This window comes from Gekko japonicus, unplaced genomic scaffold, assembly GCF_001447785.1.
Source record: "Gekko japonicus isolate JY-2015 unplaced genomic scaffold, Gekko_japonicus_V1.1 scaffold563, whole genome shotgun sequence".
NCBI lineage: Eukaryota > Metazoa > Chordata > Lepidosauria > Squamata > Gekkonidae > Gekko > Gekko japonicus.
The window spans coordinates 619,203-645,799 of NW_015166439.1; the positions used below are offsets into that span (position 1 = coordinate 619,203).

Consider the following 26,597-nt stretch of genomic DNA (forward strand, 5'->3'; position numbering starts at 1 on the left):
TTTGGTTAGGCTAGCTTCTGTCCAGTTATTTGATTAATTGATTATGCTAAAACTTGAGAAAAGAAATTTTAGAATCTTGGAAAGGGCAGTTTTTCTCATTGAGAGACTTTTATAAACAAAAGCTCCTAGTGTGATAAAGGCTGCTTTAATATAATTTTTCAAATATTTGGGAGTATAGATTTACAGACCTGATAGTTTGAGACTTACGAGGTACAACAGCTTTAAGAGAGGCCCAGACTTAAACAGTGTCCTTAGAGATAAATTGTCAGCTAAGCACTACTATAAAGAAAACCAGAGCAGTTTTTTTTCTGAGATAAACAAGTACCTATCTTTGGATACAAACTGTTCAGAAAAGCCATTAGGTTTTCTTTGCATCCAGTTTTCTACAGCAGTGAGGGAAGAAATGCTTATATTCAAGAGTCTCCAGTCTGCTTGTTCTCAGGTGTACCTGCTTTCCTTTTTGGCTTTGTGTAACCCAGGCAAACATCTTAGCAACAAGCCCTTTGTCCCCAAATTCCCTTGCTTGTCCTTTCCCACTGCTGCCTAACCTCCACTCAGGTATGTGTTTCATGACCCACTGACTTACCTCTCTCCCATCCCATCAGCCACTGTTTCTAGGCACTCTTCCCAGTTGTCTTTTCAGCCTTCAGTTGCTGTGATTCACTCTCCTCCCTCATATACCACTCGTTTACTACCAGAAGTTCACCCACCCTAAGGCTCTGTGCAAGGTTTTGGTGAAGCCGACCCTTTACTTCTCTTGCACAAGCTGCACTGTTAGTATTCTCTCTTGCTAACAGTTTCTTATTAAGCATTTAAAACATCTTGTATATTCAGGAGATCACAGCAGGTCTGGCAGTGGCTAGAGACAGCTTACAGGTAGGGAGGAGCTAATTTTTAACTTATGTGCTCAAGTCTCCCCCCCCTTTTTTGCGTTTGGATATCTAAGTAGTACAGAGAATAAATATTGGGAAGGTTGCACACCTTGGTAGATTGGTAGTTAAACGGTATTAAAGATTTCCAGTGCAAATAGTGGGAAAGTGTTATAAGAAAATGAACCTTTCCTCAGTTTTGACCAAAGTAGATACCCTCTGAAATTTTGTAGCAGTCTCTTGAAGGAGGCTCAGCATCAGAAGTTAGGGGGTCATGATTACTAATAAGCTGCACAACAACTTGTCTTGATGGTTAGAATCATGGGGGGAGGAGCCTGAGTTTTGTTGAGATGAGCCGAAAACTTCTAATTCTGCCAATAACTCAAGCCTCCCTTTTCCTGTTTCTCCATTGATGAGTATCTTAAAACATGTAGGCTCAGGCTGAGTGCATACTTCTCGGTGAGTGTTTTAGGCAGCACTGATGTCTGTGTGGCGGGGGCGGGGGGGGAGATGTCATTTGTGGGATACAGAGAGTTGAATGTATATGGTCTTGAATTATGGGATAACCATGCTGTATAGCCAATACCTGGCTGCTGTTATTTAACACCCTGGGTATGTTTCTCTCTTCCAGCAGCACATCACTCAGACTTGTTAAGGAGTGCTGAACCAATAACAGTTACTGCTCGATTGTTAGAGAGTAGCATTGTTAAGCTGTATCAGCAAGGAAACGAAACTTGCCTAAAGGATTTGGCAGTCTCTGTGGTTGAGTTTTGTAGAAAACTTCGTTGAAAACTGTGGTTGAGTTTTGTAGAGAACTTCATTAAGTGGATGGAGAAAGAGATGGACATACATCTAAGCCTACTCCTGTTAACATTGGAGATGGGCCACTGAAGACTGCTGCCTTAAGCATCCATCTGCCAGCAGTCTCCCTCTCCCAAAAAAACCCAAATGTTTTTCAGGCAAGCATCAGTTAGGGAACTTCCCTGCAGGATATTTTATGGAGTGCTTGATCCATCATTTGCCAGCCAGGGATGTATGTATGCCACGTGATAAGATGTAAATGTGCACTTTATAGAAAAAGGAATTTTTGCAGGCACAGCTTTTCCTGCAGGGATTAAAAAAGCAGCACTTCCAGACATGCCTTCTTTATGCATTTCTTAAAGGCACAAAAACTGGTCTTCCAATGTGGGTTAAAGTATGGTGGAGGATAAACTTCATTAGTAGTGTGAGAACTAAGAGTAACAGGGATGTAGGAACTACAGCCCAGTAGCTCTGGGGCAAAACAAGAACCCAGTGTGCCACTTAAACCATTCCTGGAGTGCTTAATGGGGGAGCACCAGATGTTATTTGAGCAGTACCAGCTTCTATTCTAGGTTACAGAATCTTCACCACATCCTAAGCCATTGGATGAAAGCATGCCAGTGGGGAGGAGGATATGGGAGGCTGAACCAGATACTTTGCTGAAAGCCTGCTTCCCCTTTGAGTTCTCTAGGGGTTGCTGCCCAGGAGCAAGGATAGCTTCTGAGCCATGCCTAGAAACCCTAGTGTCAAGAAGGTTGTCTTCCTGTCTGTCATCTGGTCAAAACAGTGGGGTTTGTTGAGCTTACCATGCTTCTGGACAGGATCAGCAAAGGGTGAGTAAAAGAGAGGTAGAAGGGCACCTGTCTGAGGCTAAAATTTTAGGGGGTTTCAAGCATGTGGCACATCAGCTGAATGTAAAACTGCTTGCTGAAATCAAAGGTTTTCAGGTGCTCAGTCCCTAAACTGAGGATATTAAGAGGGGCTGGGGATAGGTCAGTCTGCTTGCCCTGATGGGTCACCCCATGAAACAGGACATGTTAACCCTTGTGAACAACAGAATGAAGTGCAAGATCCATAGCAATGAGACAAAAGATGCAGACCCTTGGAAAAAGTCAGACACACTTGTGTCTGGAATCCATATGTGGTGCATATTATATTAGCTGCTGTCTCAGGGACTGGGTGGGTTTTGTAAATTTCACAGTATGTAGACGTTTAGAGATGCATCTGCACTCTTTAGCCATCATTCTGTCTTTCTGTACAGGCCTACCGTGGGGATTCTCCATTTAGTTGTTTGACTCATACAGAGTGTTGAAAGATTTTCCTCAGTTAGGTGTGAAATGTGTTGTCTGTCTGTGGTAGGATAAAGCTGGGCCAGTAAGCAAGGCTTGATGGCATCCCAACAGCCTAGGAAGCCAAATCCTGTAAGATGTCTGAGCAGCAGAAGTGTTTGTTCCAACATCAGTAGCAGTTACCCATCTTTTAAGTCACCGTATTAGGCTTGGTCTGTGAGAGAACTAGAGAATGGAAAGAGAAGTAGGTCAAGAGTATTGAGGTCTGTGGGAAGAACAAGATTGAAAGAAGCTCCTCTGTGCTAGTTTGAGAACCTTCAACATATGTTGTCTTCATCTCTGTAAACATTTGCCTGCTATCATAATGGCTGAATTACCTGTTTTTTACAAAATAGTTGGCAGTTGCAATTTTCTGGAATGTTGTGGGTGCTTTGAGTAGCACACTGGGAGCCAGAAACCATCCCATGTAGCAAATCAGCTTCCATAACTAGTTCTGGCAGGATAGTAAACTTCCATCTTTAATGGTTAGCATCATAGCTTCAGGGGTTGAATGAAATCGTGCACTGTCATAAGCAGGCAGGAACTTGGCTTTCCCCCCCACCCCTAGTAATCTGTTACTAGAATCACCTGCTGTTCACTGCTTTGCTTCCTAAGCAACTTAATGACCATTACAAGCCAGAAGAGATGGGAAAACACCCTCCTGCTGCTGGGAACAACCGGGCCCAGAGGTGGTTAGCTTTGGTGGGTGGGCAGGTTAGTTATTGTTCCCTTTTGCTTTTTTAATTCTTGACCTGCTGTGCTTTTGCTTTGAACTGTTTTTAACCAATCTTTATAGCTGCCCTTCTTGCGTCTGTTTCTTTAAGGCAAACGAATGCGCGTGCAGTTGTCCACCAGCCGGCTCAGGACCGCGCCCGGGATGGGAGACAAGAGTGGCTGCTACCGGTGTGGGAAGGAGGGTCACTGGTCTAAAGAGTGCCCGGTAGATCGCACGGGGCAAGTGCCCGAGCTGACCGAAACATATAGCGAGCAATACGGAGCAGTGCGCACCCCTTACCCCACGGGCTATGGGGATGCCATGTATTACGATGACCCCTATGGAATGGTGGACTACTATAAACGGTATCGCGCGAGGTCCGCCGCGTACGGGGCTTCTGCATACGACACATATGCGGAGCACACCATGGTCCAGTATTCCCAGTACGCCCAGTACTCACAAGCACAAGCCACAGCAGCCGCAGCAATGGCCAATCGCCTTTCTACCACCTTAGACCCTTACGACAGGGCCTTGCTGCCTACCTCGGGAACTGCAGCAGCGGTAGCTGCCGCTGCTGCAGCTGCGTCTTCCTCCTTTTATACCCGGGATAGAAGTCCCCTGCGTCGCTCGGCAGCTACGGCTTCCACCGTTGGAGACGTGTATGGATACGAGCGTGTTCAGCTGTCTCCCGTCCCGCGATCCTCTCTCTACGATGTCCAGCGGTTCGGGCGGGATGCGTACGCGGAAAGGTTGCGGTACACTGCGTTTTGATTCTGGAGGTGAGCGTTTTTTCTCGTGTAGCTTGGAAGAGGGGGATGGAGTATTAGTGTGGCTGGTGAGAGATGGGGAAGTGGACTGCTTTGTGTACTTGAACACCTGGTATCTGCCAGTCACTGGATGTCAAAGCTGAACAGCAGCAGAGATACAGATTTTAGGATATCTTGAGTAAGCTGTGCTTCTGGGTTAGAGGTGTGGTCTCAACCAGTGTCAGCCAAGCAAGAAAGAAGACTCTTAACATCCTGTTTTCTTAGGTAGTGGATACTCCAGGGATTTTGCCCATGGGGAAACTAGGCTCAATACAGATATATTTAAATGCCTGTTCCTAGGCTAATCTTGTGAACCATCCCCTCTCCAAGTGCCTCTGCTTCCCCTTTGGTCGCCATTACCTTTACTGTCTATTTATAAGCCTGTCAGACTTCAGCATGCACAATTGAGTCTGAGATTGAGATGCCAGCAGCTACTCTGATTATCAAGGTAGAGGCTTGATCCTTTAGTAGTGTCACTGTGGAATTAGAAGCAAGGCCTTTAGCTTATAGGAGGGAGACTTTTCAAGCTCTTAGTGTGTTGGGTTGTTTATCCCCAGAAGACCGCATCACTTCCAAAGGGGGCAGTCTGTTTAAGGTGTAGTTTTGTCTTCATTACATAAGCATTGCTTACGAGGTTGAGGTCCATCCTGTCAGTTGGAAACACAATGCTGGACATTAGTTGTCTGTTCCTGGGAAGCTGTTAAGCAGGACAGCAAAGCAACAGCTCTTCCCAGTTCTGTCTGTACACCCAGTGCTACCGTGCCTCAGTTCATGAAGATTTCCAGTTAGCAGTCTTGGCTAACAGACTGCCGGCACTCTCCTCCTCCAAGAATTTGTCTCATCCTCTTTTAAAGTCTGCAGCCACATCTTGTGGCACCAGATTTCATGTCAGTGGTATACTGTGCAAAAAAGTGCTTTGCTTTAACGTGCACTCACTGCTTGTTAATTCTAGTGAGTGACTTCAACATCTAGCATTGTAAGATGGTTAAGAATAATCACACCGATCATAATATCAGAAATTTCTCTCGTGTGCCCCATCAGTCCCTTTCCCTTCCACCCCAAAACGTTTTAGTTATTTGTTGCAGTGAAGATGCTCCAACCCTTCAGTCAACTTAATTGCCCTTTTCTGCGTCCTTTCCAGTTCCACAATACTCTTTTACTGAAGGGAGAACCAGAATTACACACAGGATCTAAATGGGGCCACCCCATAAATGTATATCATAGTTGCCATTTTTATTTATTTGGATATTTTACTCCACTTTTCTCTCCACTGGGGATTTAAAGTCATGTGACAGCATCATTCTCCCCTGCTCAATTTCTCTTCACAAAAGCAACCCTGAGTCTAAGAGAAAGTGATTGGGCTATGCAGTGAGCTTCCATGGCAAACCAGAGCTTCCTGCCACATCCCTGTCAGTATATTTGTGAACTTGGTATTCATCTGGTAGTGAGCAGATAGCATTGTATGTAGTTCAAAGGCCCTTGTAGGCTCCTTGATTCATATTTTATTGTCTTCTGAAGTACCATCAGGTGTTCTTTTGCCTGCAACTTCCTGAAATGACAACCAGTGCTGCCCTTTCTTGGCTTTAGGGCATTTACTGTCCCTGGTGAGTAGTGGAATTGCCTGAGACTTCTCAGGGGCTTGCCAAAATAGATCCAGGTCAGTCCTTGGACAGTCTAATAGAAGAAGGGTGATGAGAGGGCTACTGCTGCTAACAAGGGCCATAGCTCAATAACAAAGCGCATGGTTTGCATGTGAAAGATTCGAGGTATAGTCCCTGGAATTTCCAGTTACAGCTGTTTTGGAAAAGAGGGCTAGGAAACACCATCTGTCTAGGGAGGCAGTGACAGTCACTGGCCTCTTTTTGCACTTCAGGGGCTAGTTGTGAATGTGAACATAAGTAGCGTGGCCAAATGGGAATTGGCTGCCACAGACTTAGGCTCTGTCAGTTGCAGTATGTGGAACTTTAACCATTTGCTTGCTTTTCAGGATATGTAGAGATCATCTAATATCGGAAACAGTTTCCAGAGAACTTACTGTAAATGGGCCGGTTGTGGCCTCACAATGCTCACTATGTTTAATACAAAATATTCCAATTTTTAACTGGGAAAAAAACACCTTTGAGCTGCCGCTTTGTCCTTGTGGCACAAAGCTAAGAAACAAGGTTCTTCTTGAGGGATTATGGCAGTGGTGCGCATGGCTCTGGAACAGTGGTCTTAAAACTGTTCCAGAACCACCTGAGTTGCCCACATGTGACAAGAAATCACATGACATCAATCATGACAGGAAGAGGGGGAAACCAGCATTATGACATCACTAGTACTGAGGCAAGGACTGTGAACAGCAGACCAAGAAACCTGGATGTGGAAAACACAAGCCAAGCACCGGGAGTAGGGAGAGTTTAGGGCGCAGGGACAGTCTTCTTGATGTTGCACAGATTCACAATGTCGTGTGCTGGCGTGGTGCTCTAAGAGTCACCTGAAACTCTGTGGTTAAATCATAGAGTTTGGGATGAATCCTAGATCCATTGGTGTTGAGGTTATAGTGCAAGGAAGTATTTGCTTCTCTCACCAGCTGTATATGCATATACCGCACACCTCAACTTTCACACGCATGGATGGACATGCCCCATACATATAAGTGAAAGTCTTTGTGCTGACGTCTCCTATACGGTGGCTCTGGGGCTTTCTCTATACAGAGATATATCTGAGCCTTGAAATGAATTATGTCTTTTATTTTTCAGGTAGGCTATTTGAGGGCTGGATGTCGGGTTCCTGTGGTACGTCCGCGGCAAAACAGTACCAGGCTTCACGATGTGACGATTTGTGTTTAGCATGATGTCATTAATGGACATTTTGTCTCTCTTCAAAGCTTAGTGACAATTAACTTTTTTGTTTTGTTTTTATTTTCTGGGGAGTTGCTTGGAGTGGGGGAGGTGTTCCTTTTGATGTCACTTGCACCTTCCTGTCTGGAGAGGTGACTGTTTTTGCTGGTTCTGGACTTGCGCCTGGACCTGCTCTCCAAGCTCAGGCAGGGGGCTGCTGGTAGAGTGGGGGTGGGTGGGTGTCTTTTCTTTCCAGAGCCTGGCTCAAGCCACTGTCCTCTCCCCCAGATTATTTTATAGCTCTCCCCCTCCTCTCAGAATAGGCTTATTTTTGAAAATGAATAATCAGTCCTTTTTTACTATGAGAAGTCATTGTCACGCTTCGTATTATCCTGAATTTGGCCCCTCCTGTGGAATCCTCCTCTTATCTTGATATTAACCTGTGACTTTTGTCCTTTCCTATTTGACAAACACTCTTTTTTTTCTCTCTGCAGTAAAATAAAGCATTTGTAACAGATACCTGTGTGTTTGTTTTATGTACCCAAGAGGAGAACTTAAAACTAGTTGCAGGCCCGCTGATCGTTTTATCAGCTCTCTTTGTATGTGTGAGAAATACACTCAAGTCCCACTGCTAGTTTTAAGTTTGGTTCCAGGCAAAGTTGGCAGTTAAATGTCACATCCTTTTACCTGAAAGGCTGAGTGGTTTAATTTCAACTTGGAGTTCATCTTCTTCGGAATGGGATATCAGGTAAAGAACCTGTGTCAAGAAATCCAGCTGCCTGTTTTCACTCAGCCTCAAAGAGACATTTGTGTCCCTTGAGGTAATGAAAGGCTTCTGCCTTGGGATTATTTGTTCAGGTTGGAGGCTCAAACCTGCTGCTGTTTTTCTTACCTAGAAACTAACTAGATTGAATTGTAAGAGACCCACAGGGTCAAATTGAAACACCTACCCTGCTTTCATGTTGGGCCCTTTGCCTTAATGGGCATAGATTGCAGGCAGATCACACCTATAAGGTATCACCAGAGTGCCTTTATGGATAATGGGGGGAGTGTGTCACTTTTGATTTGTTAAAGGAGTAAAACTGGCCGTTGGTGCTTGAGCTGGACAAATGGTTTAGACAAAGCTTACAAAGAATGTGGGAAAGGCTATTGGCATTCTCTTCAGTGATCGCAGCTGTAAAGAATCATTCTGCTCAGCTTCCCCTTCCATAGTGGAGCCAAGCACTCGAGTTCTTTGCCAGTCATAACTTTCCTGGGCTTCTGGAGCCCAAGAGCAGCAAAGGTGGTCAGGCTTCTGCCACGACAAACCCACATGCATGCACATGTAGGTCTCCTCTTACCAAGTAGCAATAGCCCCCAAGAGGGAGATAAGGCTGATTACATGGTGAGCTGCCTGTACAGGCCGGACTTTCCCCTTGCTAGCATCCCCATTCGGGCTGTACAGGACAGCATGTACCTGCTGCTGCATGAGCAACTTGGACTGCTGTGCAATTTTTCATTAAGGTATCCACTTGGGAGCAATTCTTGGCGGTTCCTAGCAAGCATCTCTGATGCCAGTTGGGGCTGCTTGAGCACCCAGAGTGTTCCCTTGGTCCTTACACAGCTCACATAGCTGTGAGCAGCCTGGATCAGGGACTGAAGCTTACCAACCTTTTTACTGCAAAATAAGCTTGAGGCCATCTTAAATTCTCCCCACCCCCCCCCAAGAATGGGACATCCATCCCTGTGAGATGACTAACTCTTGTCTTGGGCCTAAAACTTAAGATTGTACCGGTTTGGGTGGCACTGAAGGATAAGAAACTAAATGGGGGATGTGAAGGGAGTTGGAGCTGTAATAACAGCAATAACTGGGAGTTACTTTGTAGCTGGGGGGGCGCAGCCTGGGCTCTCTGCCCTGAGCTGTCCTGCCAAAGTTGCTGATCTGTAGTTTAGAAACATTTTTAAAATGACATTTCCACAGTTTGCACATTTGGTCCCACCCCAGTGATTTTTGCATTAGTCTTCCCGTGTAGCGCTCTCGTCTCTTCAATATTATAGGGACTTGGTAAAGTTTTTAGGGCCACGGTGGCTCAGAGGTTAAGAAGCTGAGCTGCAGACTGGTAGGTCTGTAGTTCGGCAGTGTGAGACCCTAGTGCTATGGGATGGAGTGAGCTCTCCTCTCTGGCCCCAGCTCCTGCCAACCTAGCAGTGTGAAAGCAAGAAATTGCATGTAGATAAATAGGTACCATTTTGGTGGGAAGGCAACAACGTTCCATGTGCCTCGATGTTTAGTGACACCGGCCACATGACCACAGAAACGTCTTTGGGCAGCGCTGGCTCTTCAGCTTGGAAATGGAGATGAGCACTGCCCCATAGAGTTGGATTCGACTAGCTTTTGAGCAAGGGAAACCTTTTGGTAAAGTTTTATTCACAGTCTATGACCAGAATTTAATTCACAAACAATAAAATGCCTCATTGGGGCAATACAGCAATAATAAAATTCACAATATGATTTGAGGAATACCTCATAATAAAAGCATTCAAAATACAGTAAAATGTTACAATGTCTACTAAAAGGTTTAAAATCTCAGCAATCCACTACATGAGCTATTACAGTTTTCCTATGCCTTGCCGCAAGCCAGCCAAATCTAGCCACCTGGTAAATGATGCCTATCTGAAAGAACCTCAGAAAGCACGATTTCTGTCTGCAGTTTAAAGGTGATAGGCAGAGGAAGGGATTCACGAAAATTGTTATGCACCTTGCAATCAAACAGGATGTGGTGTAGCAATTCTATGCCTTCACTACAACGGGGGGGGGGGGCAAGTCCTTTTCTTCATAGGGAATCTTTATACTTCAAGGACAGCTGAGGGAAGTGCGTCACAGCGCATTAGTGTGAACAGTCTCCTATACTCTTGATTTAATAGGTGGGAAAGGTAAGGCATAGGGGTTGCCCTCATAGTAGGCTCCAGACAGAGTCTCCCTTTCCCTATTTCTATTCAAATCATCTTGCCTTGCAGTACCATTAACCCTCTTTGACCAAAGCCTTGGCTTTATCATAACTCGGAGAGCACAGGAATTGCTTGGAGAACCCATAAAAAGGTAATTTCATTTCCAGTTCCCTTATCCATGGAGGGGCAGAAGAATCTAGAAATATTAACCTAGCCAATCTCCTTGGAAAGGATACCAATTTTAACCAATACAGAATCACCGCTAACCATAGCCTTGCCTCCACCGTTATCATACCGGATTCCAGATGCGCATGAGCATTAATAGGGATACCATTAGGCACTTGTAAAATTGTTCTCAAAAATTTAGATTGAACCATGTCCAATTTCCTGATGTTTGAAGTAATATTAATTGGGGCTCCATAAGCTGGGCAAGAGATTTGGCCTTGAACACTCTTTAGAGCTGCTACCACATTTTTGCCCCCCTTGTGCCGGTAGAATTTTTGGATTGCCCCTCAGCTCCTTTTAGCATTAGAAACAACAGAATTTATATTAACAGTTCTCAAGCCATTGACCTGAAAGCCCTAGTTTTTAAAACAAAAGACTTGTTCTCTAGGGCTGGTGTCAAGAAATCAGCAATATCTTTTTGGAGTTATATTTTTCATAAGAACCATTACTTTCGTTTTGGAAAAATTAGCTTCTAACTTGTTCTCACAGCAGTAGTGGGTAAAGGAGCTCAAGGCTCTCCTGAGGACTACTGGGATCCTTGAGAGTAAAACAGCATCATCTGCCTATAAAAGGACCCCTATATGTGTACTACCAAGCCTTGGGGCATGATGCTCAGGCTTGTTGATTAATGTTACCAGGTCATTAACATAGAAATTGAAAAGCGGGTGCAAGAAGGCAACCATGTTTGACCTCCCTGTTAGTGAGATGTCCTTGTGGAGTACACCTTACATTATAGGGACTATTTTCTTGTAATAGTACACATTGCCATTGTATGAAAATGGAAATACAATAGCAGCCTAGAGAGATGGAGGTTCTGCTGCCCTGATACAGTCTGTGGACCACTGCAGCCCCACTGCTGGACCTCCTAATGGCACCTGGTATTTTTGGCCACTGTGTGACAGAGTGTTGGACTGGATGGGCCATTGGCCTGATCCAACACTCGCTTCTCTTATGTTCTTAAATGTTCAAAGATGCTGCCAGTCAGAGGTCATTTCGGGGGGAACGCGGGGGAACGCAGTTCCCCTGGGTGAGGTGCAGGGGGCGGGGCACATGACGAAGCCCCGCCCCCTGCTTCCGGCCGCCCTGCTGCCAGCCCTCATTCAGCCAGGAGAAGAGGGAGGGTAAGTTGCTTCCTCCCCGCCTCTCCCCACCCCTGCCTGCCTCGGGCATGACCCCTGCTGCCAGTACTTGAAACATTAACTGCTAAGAACATTTTAAAAAATAAAGTTGATTGTGTCAGGAATCCAATATTTGTACTGTCTCACTAAAAAATTTTTAGAGAATTCCTTTGAAATGTGGAGTGAGCCAGGCAAATTCTGACAAGACCCAGGGTTCTCCTGACCAATGCTCCCTCTAAGCTGTGGAGTCTTGTGAACAAAAATTCTACTTTGGGAGCTACTGGCATTAAAACTGTGAGTGAGCAATTTGGCTACTGCATACATTAGTTTGCTCAGGAGCCATCCTTCCTGAGCTAATGCAAAAATGTGTGAGCTGGAGGCTAAAAAACTGTGAGCTAGCTCACACTAACTCAGTTTATAGGGAACACTGCTCCTGCCCCCCTTGGGCCTTGTTTAAGATGATTTGATTCCCCTGTTCCTTCCCTGGAACCCTGGGATACATCCCCTTCTTGATAACATACTGAGTCTGGGTTTGGGCCTTTGCACACACAGTAGAACACACCGGTAAAAACAAACAGTTTATTAAAAGAGAAAACAGTTCAGTCTTATGAGGAAGCAAAGTAAGTTGGTTCTAGAAGAAGAAGAGATTGGATTTATATCCCACCCTTCACTACCTGAAGGAGTCTCAGAGCGGCTTACCATCTCCTTCCCCTTCCCACAACAGACACCCTGTGAGGCAGGTGATGGCTCAGAGAGCTCTTTCAAGAACTGCCCTCAAGAGAACAGCTTTGAAAGAGGACTGACCCAAGGTCACTCCAGCAGTTGGATGTGGAGGAGTGGGGAACCAAGCCCAGTTCTTGCAGATTAGAGTCCTCCCCGAACCCCCCCACGGACCATCCTGATAAAAGGACTTCTTGAGGCACACCAGTGTGTGTGGAAGCCTACCCTGATTCCTTTGGTGTTATTTTATAGAGCAACTGGACAACTGCCTCCTTGACCAGCTTGAGCCAATCACTAACATGAGCCCCTCAATGCTTCTGGAATAAGAGTACGACCCCCCCCCCTTTATCAGGAGAGCCAGTTTAGTGTAGTGGTTAAGTGTGCGGACTCTAATGGACTCTAATCTGGGAGAACCGGGTTTGATTCCCCACTCCTCCACTTGCACCTGGCTGGATGACCTTGGGCAAGCCATAATTCTGGCACAGCTGTTCTTGAAAAAGAGCAGTTTCTGTCAAGAGCTCTCTCAGCCCCACCTACCTCACAGGGTGTCTCTTGTGGGGAGGGGAGGGGAAAGGAGTTTGTAAGCCGCTCTGAGACACCTTCAGGTAGTGAAGGGCGGGGTATAAATCCAATCTCTTCTCTCTTCTTCTTCTTCTCCCAACTGAGTGTAATTACAGTGGTTCACTTTGATATGCATGTGAGACCCCTTTTGGCTTGAGCAAATGTTATTCTTCCTACCCAGGATAGTACAAACAGAAAAATGACTATTGCCCTGGGATTCTACAACAGAGCAAAGGATGATACTTAAACTGTTATATTGATTGATGCAGAGAAGGCACTTTCTCTTGACACCAGTTACGCTCTTGCATTACACATTCAGATGGACAATTTCCACTTGTTAGTTGTGGTTGTTTATCTGAATCCATTCTCTGCCTCCTGCACAGCTTGTGCTCTTTGAATCCCACTAGAACCTGCCTTGAATTTCCCTCCCTCTGACAATAAAGAATATGGATTAGCTGCTAGGATCTGAGTAAAAATATTTTTATTACATTAACATTGCTTGTGGCTGCCTCCATTAGTAAAGCTTTTCACCTGGCTGAAGAAAAACTCGGTAGAAAATCTATGAATTTGGCATATATGCAGAAAAGTCCTGAAACAGCCTCTTGATAGATCTCTGAGGGATAACAAACTGGGCAATTATGCAAGTTTAAGTCAGAGGGGGGAGTTCCCACCACTCCCTGCCTCTCTGGACTACTTTCTTCAAGTTGCTGGCACGTCGCTCCTGTTGCAGCCAATACAGCATCTCCACTATGTCCCACTCCATCTTCTCCAAGTATGGGCGTCCCTTAAAAGTCACAATGTCGTTGAATGTCTCTTTGATGTGATTCAAGATGACACAGAGTTCGGAATCACAGCTGGACAACTCGGAGTACAGGCGGCTCCTGATTCTGGATTCTTTCATTCGCAACACAACAGATCTGGTAGCCCTGCTGAAGAAGCGGTTTGGATCAGAAGCAGTTTGCTCAAAGCTTTCCAGTTCAGACAGCAAGAGCTCCCGGTCTTGGATACACTGTGCTGCTATCTCCCAAGATTGCAGCATGTCTGGAAGCAGCAAGTAATATCTTTTGGAACTGTATTTGATTGCCATATCCAACCTCTCCTGTTCAGTGAAATGTAGAACTGTCCACAGTCTTTCCAACCTTCTTTGTAAGACCTTGAGATCCTCAGGCTTGTGGTCATAGCCAATGAAAGTTCCTAACCCCCCCATCAAGATGGTGTTGAAGTTCCATTCCCCAGACTGGTATTCTTCCTTCTCAGACTGTAGCTCTGCAGCTTTCTTTCTCTCTTCTCTTTTCACTTCCTCCTGTTTTTTTCTTTCACCCTCATCTAATATGGGGTGCTCCTCTTCCTCTTCCTCTTCCTCTTCTTCTCTGTCATAGTCATACAAATGAAATACCACTTGCAAATAGTCTGAGTCCTTTGTACTTATATATGTCAGGTAATCATCAGTGTTGAAGGTTGTCTTCCACCATCTGAGCCAAGAGGCACGCCGTTTTTGGGATAAGTTCTTTTTGAAAGGTAGATTGGGGGTTGTGGGTGTGTCTATTACTTCCTCGAGGATGAATGGTCCAGCTGGCAGGATTTGACTCAGCTCTTTGTTGATGACCTGCTCACTTTTTCTCCTAGTCAGTGTCGAGGAAGCAAAGCAGGTAGATAGTTCTATGTCAGTTGCAGGGTGATCTATCAAGGGTCCTGCATCAAACTTCTGGTGATCTTTTGGGACAGTGTTCATCAGTTCCATGTATATCTTCTTGACGTCTTCTCCAGCAAAAATATTTGCATCCAAAGCTTTGGTGGAAGCAATGTCTATCTCACCCAGGAGGTGATTGTACACTGCTGTATATTTGTTCATGGCCACAGTTTCATGATATGTTCTTTCAGATACCTGTAAATCTGCTGCCTTCACCACCACCCTGTTGTGAACTGTAAGATTCATTGTGGCAGCTTGAGGATGACTGGCTGGTGCAGAAATGATGGTGTCTCTCTGCTGCTCCTCACTCACTTGTTCCTGCTGCAGGGAACAAAGTATCCTCTGAAGCTGCTCGCAGCGAACTTCATTAGACTTGCGCCACGTCAGGGCTTTAATGAGGGGAGGAAGCTCTGACTCCTCATCCAGTTCAGCTCTCCGTTGGCTGCTTTTCAGGACAGAACCTTGCACCAGCCTCCGGAGGTCCTCAGCTAGGTTTTTTGACACCTTGAGTTCACCATCTTCTGTGGGCTCTGCATAGTGAGTAGGCAGATCAGGGGTGAGGGGGCGAATAACTAAACTGATTCCAAGTTCATCGGCTAGGAGCTGCCCAACACGCATGTTGGGCAGGGACTTGCTCCTCTTGACCAAAGGAACAGGCTGATGAGCACGTTCTCGCTTAGTCTTAGCTCCTGGGCCAGGGATAGGTGGACAAGGTGTTGTGATTGCAGCACATGACATTTGCCGCATGGGAACAGCAGGTCTCAACACTGGAAGTAAATGCTTTATTTTTCTTAAATCCAATGGAGGTAAATCCTCCAACTCCTTTATATCTTTTGCTATTTTCTGTCTCAGTGTTGGCATATGAGGTCTGATGAGCTTGATGAAGTGGCTAATGGTGAATCTCAAGCGGCATCCCGAGGGATGAGATGAGGTCTGTTTGTACAGACTCCTCAAGATTGGTTCTGGGTAATGGTTTTGTGAGGTCTTCATATCCATCACCAGGCGGTGCCGGACAGCAGACACTTTGAGAAAGGTGGAGCAGTCCAGGGAGAGCTGAGCAGCAAAGCGGGTGAGGTTGGCACAATCAGTGAAGACACCCAGGACTCGGCAGTGTTCCATGAGGCACAGGTAGTGGAGATAGAGATGCTGGCATACCAAGCCAATGTAGGCCACTAGGTTCTGGTAGATCTCCCGGTTCATCTGGGGACTGAAGGCCGGGTCATACAACGAATGCTGGGCATCCTTCCAGATGTGCTTCACTTCTGCCAGGATGATCTCCTGGAAGACACTCTGTGCTCGAGGGCAGACGTTCTCCCACTGTGGCTCCAACTCCAGGCGTCCTTTCACTAGTTGCGTGAGCGCCGCCTGGGAGAGGGGCACAACGGGCTTCTGCACAGATGGCGAATACGAGGATGCCCTTTTCAGAACTGGGACCTTCAGCCGACTATGGGTAGCGGGGAAGAGGGACAGTGGAGCCAGGACGCGCTGGTATAGGCTGTGCAGCTTCTGAGTCGCCTGTTCTGTGTCCTCCAGGGCGTACAGCCCACGATCGGAAGGCAAACGGGAAGGCGCCATGGCGAGAGAGGGAAGCAGGGCCTGTCAATGTACAACGCGGTAGCCATAGGAACGGTGCTCTGCAAGGGGCTCAGCCGGCTTGTTTCCGGGCGGAACGCTGGGTGCGTGACTTTGTTTCTGTAACGATAATGTAGCGACGGAAAGGATTTTCCCCAGTCCCACTTGCGAAGAGGGGGAGGGACTAAACGTCATCGGCCCGCCTCCCGGAAAAAATAAAGACCATAGAGACAGGCCAGACAACAAAACTGTTGCTCAGACCGGGTTTCCGATATGCTGATATCGTGTCGTGTGCCATGGTCAAATGCGTCCGGGCGGGTAATGTTCCCCATTAGGAAAGGAAGGTGCTACGAAATGGAGGCCGCTTCTGGAGGGGGTGGCGGTATCAGCTGTCGGGTGAGAAACAGACACTCCCCTGCCATTAGCTCTACAAAGGGCACTCAAATTGTAAATTATTTCTTCCCCTGGGCACTGGCTGTTAGGCTTTCTGGCAGGTGCACAGCAGGTAGCGATTCAGTAGGTGAAGCCTTACGTGTTGGGGAGTTACTGTTGGATTTCTGTCCGCTGAGCAGCCCTTAGCAGCGCAGGAATAATTTTTAAAAACGCACAGAAACCTTTTCAAAAAAAGTTGCTCTCTCTGTTGGTGAGGAAACCCTGTTGGGGAGAGATATCTGATGACAGGTGGAACTGAGGGAAAAGGCTGTAGGTGGACGCGGGATTTGATCACGGAAGTCTTGTGCTTTTCAGTTCTGCAGCAAATCTACCATTTAACATTCTCGTTTACGGTCTATGGGTGGGACAGAAGATGGTGAACTCAAGGTGTCAAAAAACCTAGCTGAGGACCTCCGGAGGCTGGTGCAAGGTTCTGTCCTGAAAAGCAGGCTGAGAGGTGGAGAATGGCGAATATATGAGCGTGTTGGAATCAGAGGAGAAAGAGGGGAGGTGTGATGGCCGTAGCGTTTATTTATTGGTGATGAATGCCTGTAGTTAGGGGCGAGCGGGGAGGCCAAAACGGCTCTGGAGAAGAGCTACGCCTCCCATACCGATGGAGATCGAAGGGCGGGCTGAAGAGAAAGAAGGCGCTGTGCCTCTCCTCGCCAGTCTCTTAAAGCTGGCTCCCCCAGCTGTTCCTCCATCTCAATCGGCCTGACTGAGTACCTCTGTACTCGAACTATGACTCTTCCTTGTCGGTTCTGGCCAGTAGGATTCACGCCCCCTGCGGGAGGTGGAAGTAGCTCTGCTAAAGCAGAGCTGGCCAGCAAAAGCCCCCCCCCCCCCGCCCCCGGTAAACGAAATTAAACAAAGGCCTAGCATAAAGGTAAGCAGAACAGAAACAACGTCCTGACCACTGGCCAGTTTCTGGCATTGGGGATTCTTGTAAAGAATGCTCTGCTGGATGGACCTTGATCTAATTGTGCAAGACTCTTCTTAAGGAAAAGGCTCTTGGGGTTTGGTTATGTATTATATGTTGGGAGAGCTGGATAATGCACTTCTGTGATGTAAATGTAGGTTGCGTCCCTGGATCATGGGAACTTGGAAGGCAGACCATGCAAGCCTCACCCCTCTTCCAGTGACCTTTAAACCCAGAAGACAGAGCAGTCCTGGATATTTTCAAAGAATGGGGGCTGTGGTTAAAAAGAGAGAGGGGTGGGTTTTACACCATGAGGGGGCAAACAACACATGTTTGGAGGTAAGTGGCCCAGATTCAAAATCACACTCAGCCAGGAAGTTCATTGTGTGACCTTGGGCTGGACACTCACTCTCAGCATAACCTACCTCCCAGGGGTGTTGTAAGGGCAAAATGGGGGACAAATAATCTGTGCTTCCCTAAACTCCTTGGAGGAAGGGTGCCGTAGTGTGATAGATAGGTTATCATTACTCTGTTAGAAGTTGCTGCTAGTTTCCAACCAGAACACTGGGTGGCAGGTTGGGGGATTGATTTGTGTGCCTCATGGCAAATAATGGAGGACTTATAATGGGTTTGATTACTCACTGTGGCTGCCTGTCTGAGACCACAAAAACGGGGTGGTTGTCAAGCACCTGGTAGGCCTTGAGCCACCACTGGAGAGCTGCATTTCACATGGAGGGTTCAGGGTTGTACATAGTTGGTCTATAGTAGAGGTGTGGGTGCAGTAAGGGTGTAGTTACCAGGATGACTCCGTTGTATTCTGTTATCAGAGACACATCTGTTCCCTGTAAACGCATAGTGTTTTGCATCTGAATGTTTTGCTTCACGCTGCTGAGGCATGCAATGCAAAACTTGTAGTTATGCAACTGACATCCGTCTGTGGTGCAGAACTGTATCTGCTTACAGACAAGGAAGCCAGTGGTAGAAGCCTTTCCCTGGCACTCCCATTAGCAGAATGGAGCTGCAAGATCTAATCTACAGTATGTCAAATTTGTAGTGCTCTATTTCTGAAATGTCCATCACTGGCTATTAGCCATGGTGACTAATGGGGGAAGGTTTCAAGCTCTATGTCCTGTTTGTTGGCCCTTCAGAGTAACTGGTTGGCCACTGAATGAGACAGGATGCTGGATTAGGTTGACCACTGGTCTGATTCAGCAGGGCTCTTCTTATGTCCTGTTTTAGCTCTGGTGAATAGGCAGGCAGAGATACAGTGACATACCTGTTCTAGGTGTATTTAGAGTTGCCCTTTCTATCTCTCCTTACCCCATACTCAAAAAGAGCTAGAGGGGTTACAGTCAACAGATCCATTCCTCTGACAGCAACACCTTTCCTGGCTCTGACTTTTGCCTCAGGAAAAGATTTCTTGAACCAGGGGAAGTCATTGCTATTAGTAAAACACCTCTACAGGATCCAACCCAATTTGTTTTTCTATGAGCGGGAAGCTGCTTTTTGTTTAAGTGCTATTTCATGATAGACCTCATTGAATGGAGTCCGGAAATTGGAAATACTGTTCTATACATAGATCAGTAAGTTAATGATATTTAGCTTTTCCTGTAAATTGACTTTCCCCAATAACTTTGGCCTCATGCGATGCTTCTCTTTTATGCAGCTGGAGTTTGCCGTCCAGATGAGCTGCCAGAGTTGTGTGGAGGCAGTTCAGGCAGCTCTGCAAGAAGTACCAGGTAAGGTGAACGGCTGGGGCTGCACTTCTAAGCGCCACTCGTGCAGCAGGTGTTTGCTGCTTTCTTTCCTGGACCCCTACCCCCCCTGCACATGGATGAGACGACATTTTCCTGCTGCTTATGCTATCTGGTGCTCACCCTGAAAATGTACAGGAACTTTTTAAAAAGGCCTTATAGGAACATGTATGTTATTACATCATCACCATGTTTACAGAGGACAGCTAGATGAGGTGCCCCAGAATTTTCACAATCAAGAACGTGATGAAAGAGAGAGGTGAGAGAGTGATCTGTAGCAAGTATAGCCTTTCTGGTGTTTAAGGCTCCTTTCTGTCCACCCACAAACATATCCTGTATGCATTGATCTAATCTGTTCTGTGGAAGGGCGTTCCCTTTGGTTAAGACACGTGTGTGCAAATGTTCTGCTCTGTGCATTTTAACTCTGCATTACTTTCTCCCTCTTTGCTGTCTCCACACTGCTTGTGGTCTTATGCATCTTTCTCTATAGAGAACCCGGTATCAGGCCTCTTCAGCCCAACCTCTACCTCACCCCAGAACGTTTCCCTGACACTCACAGAATCATAGAGTTGGAAGGGACCTCTGGGGTCATCTAGTCCAACCCCTGCACAATGCAGGAAAATCACTGCTGTTTGCTCAGTTCTGTCTGCTTTTTAAAAACTTGGTAATAGTGACATGAAACAGATTGTGGTAGGACCCGGGGTAGTGGTGGTGGTCAGTTAAATTGTGTACAGCACAATGCAGCAGAGTAGATTCATCACACTGGTATGCATCTCTCACTTTGCCTTAATTTTGCTCCAGGCATCCAGCTGCTCGAAATCAATTTAGATTCACAAAGTGTGCTGCTCGAGACCAGCCTCCAAACTGAGAAAGTCCATAGCCTTTTGGAAAGCACTGGACGCACGACTGTGCTGAAAGGAATGGGGGGCACCATGCCACGTAAGTCCCAGCCCACCTCATCTTCCCTCCCTAACATTTGCCCTCTTTCTCAAAGATGTGCACAACAAAATTACATTTTTAAAAAAAGTAGTTTTCAAGCATCATGGCTTTTCCCCTCTCAAATGATCTCTGGGATTTGTAGTCCTGTCAGAGGTTAATGATCAGTATAAACAAATACGTTACTATACATAATAACTGTGTCTTTTTTTTTAAATATTTTTATTGGTATATTAAGAACAGTATATAAACACATCATATATAATTCCTTTGACATTACTCAATACAGTACTACCTATGGTTATCAAATGACACTGTGTCTTGAGAGTTAGATGCATATCTGGCAGTCCTGGGTTTAAGGCCTACTTGTGCTGTTGATTTTCTTACCTTCAGTTCTCCATGTAGAAACTGTCTATTATTATTTTCAGCTGTTTGGTCTGTATGCAAGAAACTATCAGTAGCCTATAGATGAAAAGTACTTTGTTTTGATTTTTTTTAATTCCCTTGTAGAACCACTAGGCAGCGCAGCAGTGGCTATGATATCTGGCCCTGGATCAGTGCAGGGTGTGGTGAGGTTCTTGCAAGTGTCCCAAGAAAAATGTCTCATTGATGGTACTGTGGATGGTTTGGAGCCAGGCCCACATGGCATGCACGTTCATGAATTTGGGGACATCACCAGTTCCTGTAACAGGTGAGAACCATCCATCATCTTTTGGGGCAGAGGGGGTGGTGGCTGGGGGAGCCTTCATTCTTCTGAGTGTCAAAATCTCCACTTTTGCTTCTGCATGACACAGCTGTGGGGACCACTTCAACCCTGATGGGAACTGCCATGGGGGCCCACAGGACCCGTACAGGGTAAGTATATATATAGATTCCAAGCAGCTGAGTGGCTGGGACTGCTGCTCAGCTGTTTGGAAACCCTGCTTTTTGTTACCCCTAAAGACTGTTGCAGGGACCACCGCTCAGCTGTTTGGTTTAAATGGCTCATGAATTGTACCAAAATTCGTGGAAGTTTGTGGCCGTTCTTCAGTTTGCAAACATTGCTCTGCGAATCACAAACTGGCCAAAATTTGTGATGAACTTTAGTTCGTCAGCTGGTTCGTGCCCATCCCTAGACATAACAGAGGGCTATACAGCTATGCATTGTGCAGAGACGGTGGCTAGAAACCTTTCTCTCCCACAGTGCTAGAACTGGGGGCCACCATACAAATTTGGCAGTAGATGAAAGGTGAATGAAAGGAAGTACTGCTTACAATGGGTGGCTGACTTGCAGGCCTCAGTGCCAGGAGATGTAATGGGGGCCACTCGCCTAAATGAATTTAAAAAGGGGTTGGACAGATTTGTGGAAGACCGGTCTACTTGTTGGCTATTAGCTGGTATAACCAAATGGGTCCTCTGGATTCAGAGTTGCAATGCTCCTGATTGACAGCCCCTGGGGAGCAGTCAGCAGGTGATGGCTGTGGCCTCTGACCCCTGCTTGTGAGTTTCACTGATTGGAGACTGCTGGAAATGGGACCATTGGTCTGATCCACCATGGTTAGTCTTGTGTTCTTATATTCCAGCATGCCGGGGATCTTGGGAATATCCTAGCTGCTGGTGATGGAAGGGCTTCCTTTCGGACGGAAAACAACCAACTGAAGGTGAGGCCATCTGGCGCAAATGAGCCATCTGAAAAATGATTTTAGCAAAGGCCCTGTAAGGCAATGATATGCTTAGGATGTGTCTGTGTAGCTTGACTTACTGTTGCACTATCTAGTCTGCAAATATCGTAAGTAGTTTGCCCGGTCCACTCCAAACTCCAGAATTCCACCGCCAAGTTGTTCTGAGCTCCATTGGGCTTGTAATTTGCATATCACCTGCTCAACTGGGGTGAGCAGCAGTTGCCACTAGGTGAGTCTCAGTCATTGCTGTTCTTCCCTCTTAGGTCTATGACATCATTGGGCGCTCCTTGGTGATAGACGCAGGAGAGGATGACTTGGGCCGTGGAAGCCACCCACTCTCAAAGGTCACGGGCAATTCAGGCGAGAGGTAAGAAATGAAGGTGTAGACTTGGGCCAGGTGTTCTTATGCCTTGCAAGCTTAAAAGTGCTGAACTCTGATGTTTGATGGGGCTGGAAGGGTTGGGAGCCACTGGGGAGGGGAAGAAGGTGAGAAAAAGGAACCGGCTGGTCCCCACTTGCAACTGGAGGAACCTTTGAGAACTTAAGACTGTGTGCATTTGGAGGAGGAAAAAGCAAGGAATAGCTTTGTCTCTAGCTCAAGCATAACATTAGGGCTGCCAAATCCCCCCGGGGGGCGGATTCCCCCCCACTTTGGAGGCCCGATTTCCGCCCCCGCAGAATCGGGCCCCGGGGGAAACCCCACCCCCGCGTGCACGTCACCCGGATGTGACGTTGCACGCTGGGGGCGGGGCCACAGCCATTTGAGGGGGAAACTCTATGTTTTCCCCTCAAATGGCTGTGGCCCTGCCCCCAGCGTGCCCGGCGTCATGACGTCACGTCCGGGTGACGTAGATGTGGCACGCGTGTGCGCGCTTCGCGCACGCGCGCACCGGGAGCTGCCCAGGAGTCCCCCGCCAAGGAGGTGAGTGCCATTTGGCAACCCTACATAAAATAAATATCTGCATGCATACAAATTTTGCGTGTAATGGTTTCAGAGGTATAGCTCCAGAGGAGTTAGCTGTGTTAGTCTGTTGCTGCAAAATAGTAAAAAGCCCAGTAGCACATTTAAGACTAACAAATTTTATTGTAGCATAAGCTTTTGAGAAACACAGTTCACTTCATCAGATGCATGGAGGGTATGAAGAAACTGGCCAGAGATATATAGTTGGTAAGGGGAGGGGGGAGAGGATGCAGGAAGTGCCATTTAAATGCAAAGCAATTGCGAAAGTAATGAAAAGGGTAGAATGAACAATCCAGGCTGGGTGTGACCCCTTCCTTCTGTTGATGAATCTGCATGGAATACCTAAAAGGAAGATATAGCTGTTTTAGTTTGTTATGGTGAAAATAAATGGGAGTCTCATAGTCTTGTTAGTGTTTAAGTTGCCACTGTACTCCCATTTATTTTTACTTTGTGCTTGAAATCCAAAGGCTGCACTAAATAAGACCCCCAATTATTCCTGTTGCTTATTTTGCTTAGGTTTTTTTTTCTTTTTTCTTCTGCTAGCTGTGGAGAAGGGCAAAGCTCTCCATGTGGCATAGCTCCTGTCCTCTTGAGGCCTTGGTTGGCATTGCTATTTCTCACTGCAGCCACCAGGACTAAAACGTTGCCTTAAAAAAAATCTTCTGCACTGGAGAAATGTGGAATGTGCACCACCCTGGCCCAGCCCTTTCCAACCTTATCCAACCCTCTGTTTCTTTGCTTTCAGAGTGGCCTGTGGAATCATTGCGCGCTCTGCTGGCCTCTTCCAGAACCCCAAGAAAGTATGTACATGCAACGGAGTGACGCTGTGGGAAGAACGGGAACAGCCGGGCAGGAAGGCGGCCAGCCAGCCAACCCCTCATCTTTAGGATATCTGGCTGAGCCTGCACCACCTCTGCTGCAGATTGTCTGTCTGTTTGGCATAAGAGTCTTTGGGGCTCTTGCATTGAAGGGGTTGGCTTGTGGCTGGCTGCCACAATACCAGTCAGGCCTAGACCCCTTGACAGCAATCTTCTCCTGGCAGTGGCCTGGGGCAGCATCTCGGTGTATGGCCCTGTGAATTCCACTCTGTCTAGAAACATTCCAAGAAAAGCATTTGCCCTCTGGATGGAGGCTTCTGTGCTCATATTGGTTTGGTCTTGTCCTGTTTGAGAATACTCCCCTTTCCCCACTCCTGTTCCACAACCATCTTTCCCTGATCCTCCCACGTTTTACTGGAGTCTTACGCTCCATTAACAGGGTTGTTCTTGTTCTTCCTGACCGACTGTAGCACTCGGAAATAAATTAGGTGCAGCTACATGGAAGCGCTGGAAAGGCAGAAGCTTAGCCTGCTGGATAGCTGCTGGTCACGCAACTTTAAAAGCTACGTAGCCTAGCGGGGGAGGAGGTGGCATCTTGGAAGGGTGCAAGTGGTCCTTGTGAAGGAATGTCCCATCAGTTTAATCTTTCCTTTGAATTAGGAAAATGTGTGGATGGTGGCTATGCTGATTTCTATGGAAAATTGTTTTTAGCCTTTGGTGTTCCTGGTCGATACCTGAGTTAAGTGCTTACTAGTGCTGTCATGGGTGTGTTTAATGTTAATTGCCAAGTATTGTACAAAAGTGCCTTAATATCAGACACGCTTGTAAGATTCCCTTTTTGAAACACTGTCTTCCCTGTTGTAGAAGGATGGTAGGATGTTGGGGCAGGTGTCCTTTAAGATGGGAAGGAGGACCACCCTCGGTGAAGCTACCTTTATAGACATAGATGACTCTTGGCCACATACTTGCAATCTGAAAAGCTAAACCAATCAACTTTCTGCCACTGTCAGAGCATAGTGATAGACGGGAATCATAATCCAAGACCAAAGTTGTGAGTGACAGCAATGCAATTGGCCATTTATTCTGGATTGATTAATGCAAAATTCAAGGGTGTAATTGTCTTGGAATTGTGGTGGGATTATTGAGGAAGGGATTCTCTCTCTTGCTTTGTATGTTGGATGGAGGGAATGTTAGAGAGAACTCTCGGGTGTACATTCTCTAGACCTGTTCCTTGTGATCTTAAATCAGCCATTAAATTTTGCATTCTTACACTCTACATCCAGGTCTCATGTTAATTTTGGGTAATCCTTGTTCTGTGTCTGTGTGTTTCTGTGTAGGAATCTTTTGTGGGGTATTTTCAAGATTCCTGAAAGTCATGCTCCTCTAATCTGGGAGGGCTGTTTATGGTTACTGCTGTGCATGATTACTTCTTCTGACTCAGGCCGGAGCTTCGGAGAACTGGTTGGTTTGTGTATGTGTGTGTGTGTGCCTGAGCTCAACACTAAATGTCCTTATGGCTTAGTTTCTATGGAGTATGGTCTACTCCATTCAGTGGAGCAAGAGGCCTAACTTCTTCCTTTATTGGCAAAATCGGGAGGGGGGAGTTGGAAAAACTGGATAAAGCTGGTTAGTGTATTTAAGTAGTGTGGGTATGTCTGAACATAATGATGCACTCTGACAAGATGTATACAGAAGTGCATTTTTAGAGGTTTGTGCACTTTTCCCAGCCTGGTGCTCCACCAGATCTGCAAATGGCATAATATGCTTCCTTGCTCCTTATTGTGAAACTGGATTCCAGCTGCTTCTTTTATATCAATGGAGTAAAAACTGGAGCAATGTGCTTTTCGCTGCAGTTACCTGAACAACTGGTTTCTAGGAAAAGCTCCTCCACTACAGAGAAAAGCAATGCACTGACAGACACATGCACAGTGGGTCGCTGTGCATAAAGGAGTACTCTGTAAGCACCCGGAGGTTCATGCACCTTCTGTTTTTTAATCCTGCTTCCAAGCAGCCGTTGGAACAAGTCTTGTAGCTAGTGATGTCTGAACACAAAGGAGGCTGTTGTGAGCTTGGTTGTGACTAAGTTCATCTTACAGCCTTGCCTATAGTGGCATTTCCCCCCATCATCAAGTCACAGCTTATTGCGACCCTGTAGGTTTTTCCAAGGCAAGAGACATTCAGGGGTGCCATCAGCTGCCTCCACGTCGCAACCCTGGTATTCCTTGGTGACCTCCCATCCAAATACTGACCAGGGCCGATCCTGTTTAGCTTCTGAGTTCTGACAAGATCAGGCTAGCCTGGGCTATCCAAGTCAGGGGGCACAGTGGCATTCCTATGGGCAACTAGAGCCATTGACAAAAGGAACAGTCATGCATCTCAATGATTGTAGATGTTGCCTTGATGGGCCCTAAGTGCTGGGAAATGGCTCTAGGCAAGGAACTATCAGGATTTGGAGAGATGACACCCCCCCCCCCCAATCTGAAGGGAACAGTCAGGAGTGCGCCTTTGTGTGTCTGCGAAGGAAAAAATGCAGTTTCGCTTCTGCAAGATACAGAGAAGCAGACACTGCTGTAAGTTGGCTGAAGTTTCTTATGGATTAGATCTGATGTGGGGTAAGGGGTCTGTTGCCCAGGCTGTAGGAGAACCTCTGTAATTTATTTATTTATTTATTTCACTTTTACCCCGCCCTCCCCGCCAGGCAGGCTCAGGTTGGCTTCCAAAAACTGACAAGCAGTATACATACACAATAAAATATAAATACAAGGCATCAGTTAAAACACAACCAATCAGTATAAAACATTCATTAGATGGCGATAAAACTAAAGTGCAGTTTAAGGACACATTCAGCGGTGCCCCCTCATTAGGTCGTATTGGATCGGAGTTCACACCTGTTCTCTCCCTATGTATTTAAAAACATCACGAGTTGCTTTTAAGTATGTAATGTGAGCCAACCCAGGTGTG

The 26,597-nt window shown here is 46.4% G+C and overlaps 3 protein-coding genes across 6 annotated transcripts in view; 2 read left to right on the top strand and 1 right to left on the bottom strand.

Annotated features, from left to right (window-relative positions):
- Window positions 1-7,827, top strand: part of RBM4B (RNA binding motif protein 4B) — a 10,390-nt gene extending 2,563 nt beyond the window's left edge. For 2 of the 3 annotated variants that reach the window (XM_015411960.1, XM_015411961.1), the window contains exons 3-4: window positions 3,823-4,492; window positions 7,261-7,337. In XM_015411960.1, coding sequence (XP_015267446.1) covers window positions 3,823-4,484 — 662 coding nt within the window. In that variant the 3' untranslated portion in view covers window positions 4,485-4,492; window positions 7,261-7,337. Of the gene's footprint in view, window positions 1-3,822; window positions 4,493-7,260 lie in introns of all 3 variants that reach the window. The other variant, XM_015411962.1, reaches the window with a different exon arrangement.
- Window positions 7,828-13,539: 5,712 nt separating this feature from the next.
- Window positions 13,540-16,158, bottom strand: CCDC87 (coiled-coil domain containing 87). The gene has a single exon (XM_015411911.1). It carries the CDS (start codon window positions 16,156-16,158, stop codon window positions 13,540-13,542), a length of 2,619 nt encoding a protein of 872 aa, XP_015267397.1.
- A 245-nt stretch (window positions 16,159-16,403) lies between these two features.
- CCS (copper chaperone for superoxide dismutase) lies at window positions 16,404-24,902 on the top strand. 2 transcript variants are annotated; one of them, XM_015411923.1, is made up of 8 exons: window positions 16,404-16,473; window positions 19,173-19,245; window positions 20,062-20,199; window positions 20,707-20,887; window positions 20,991-21,051; window positions 21,759-21,836; window positions 22,121-22,224; window positions 23,564-24,902. In XM_015411923.1, the coding sequence occupies exons 1-8, from the start codon at window positions 16,429-16,431 to the stop codon at window positions 23,703-23,705; spliced, it is 822 nt and encodes a 273-aa protein (XP_015267409.1). In that variant the 5' UTR covers window positions 16,404-16,428; the 3' UTR covers window positions 23,706-24,902. The 2 variants fall into 2 exon arrangements, with proteins under 2 accessions (XP_015267409.1, XP_015267410.1); XM_015411924.1 differs by lacking the exon at window positions 16,404-16,473 and adding an exon at window positions 16,482-16,551.
- The last annotated feature ends 1,695 nt before the right edge of the window (window positions 24,903-26,597 follow it).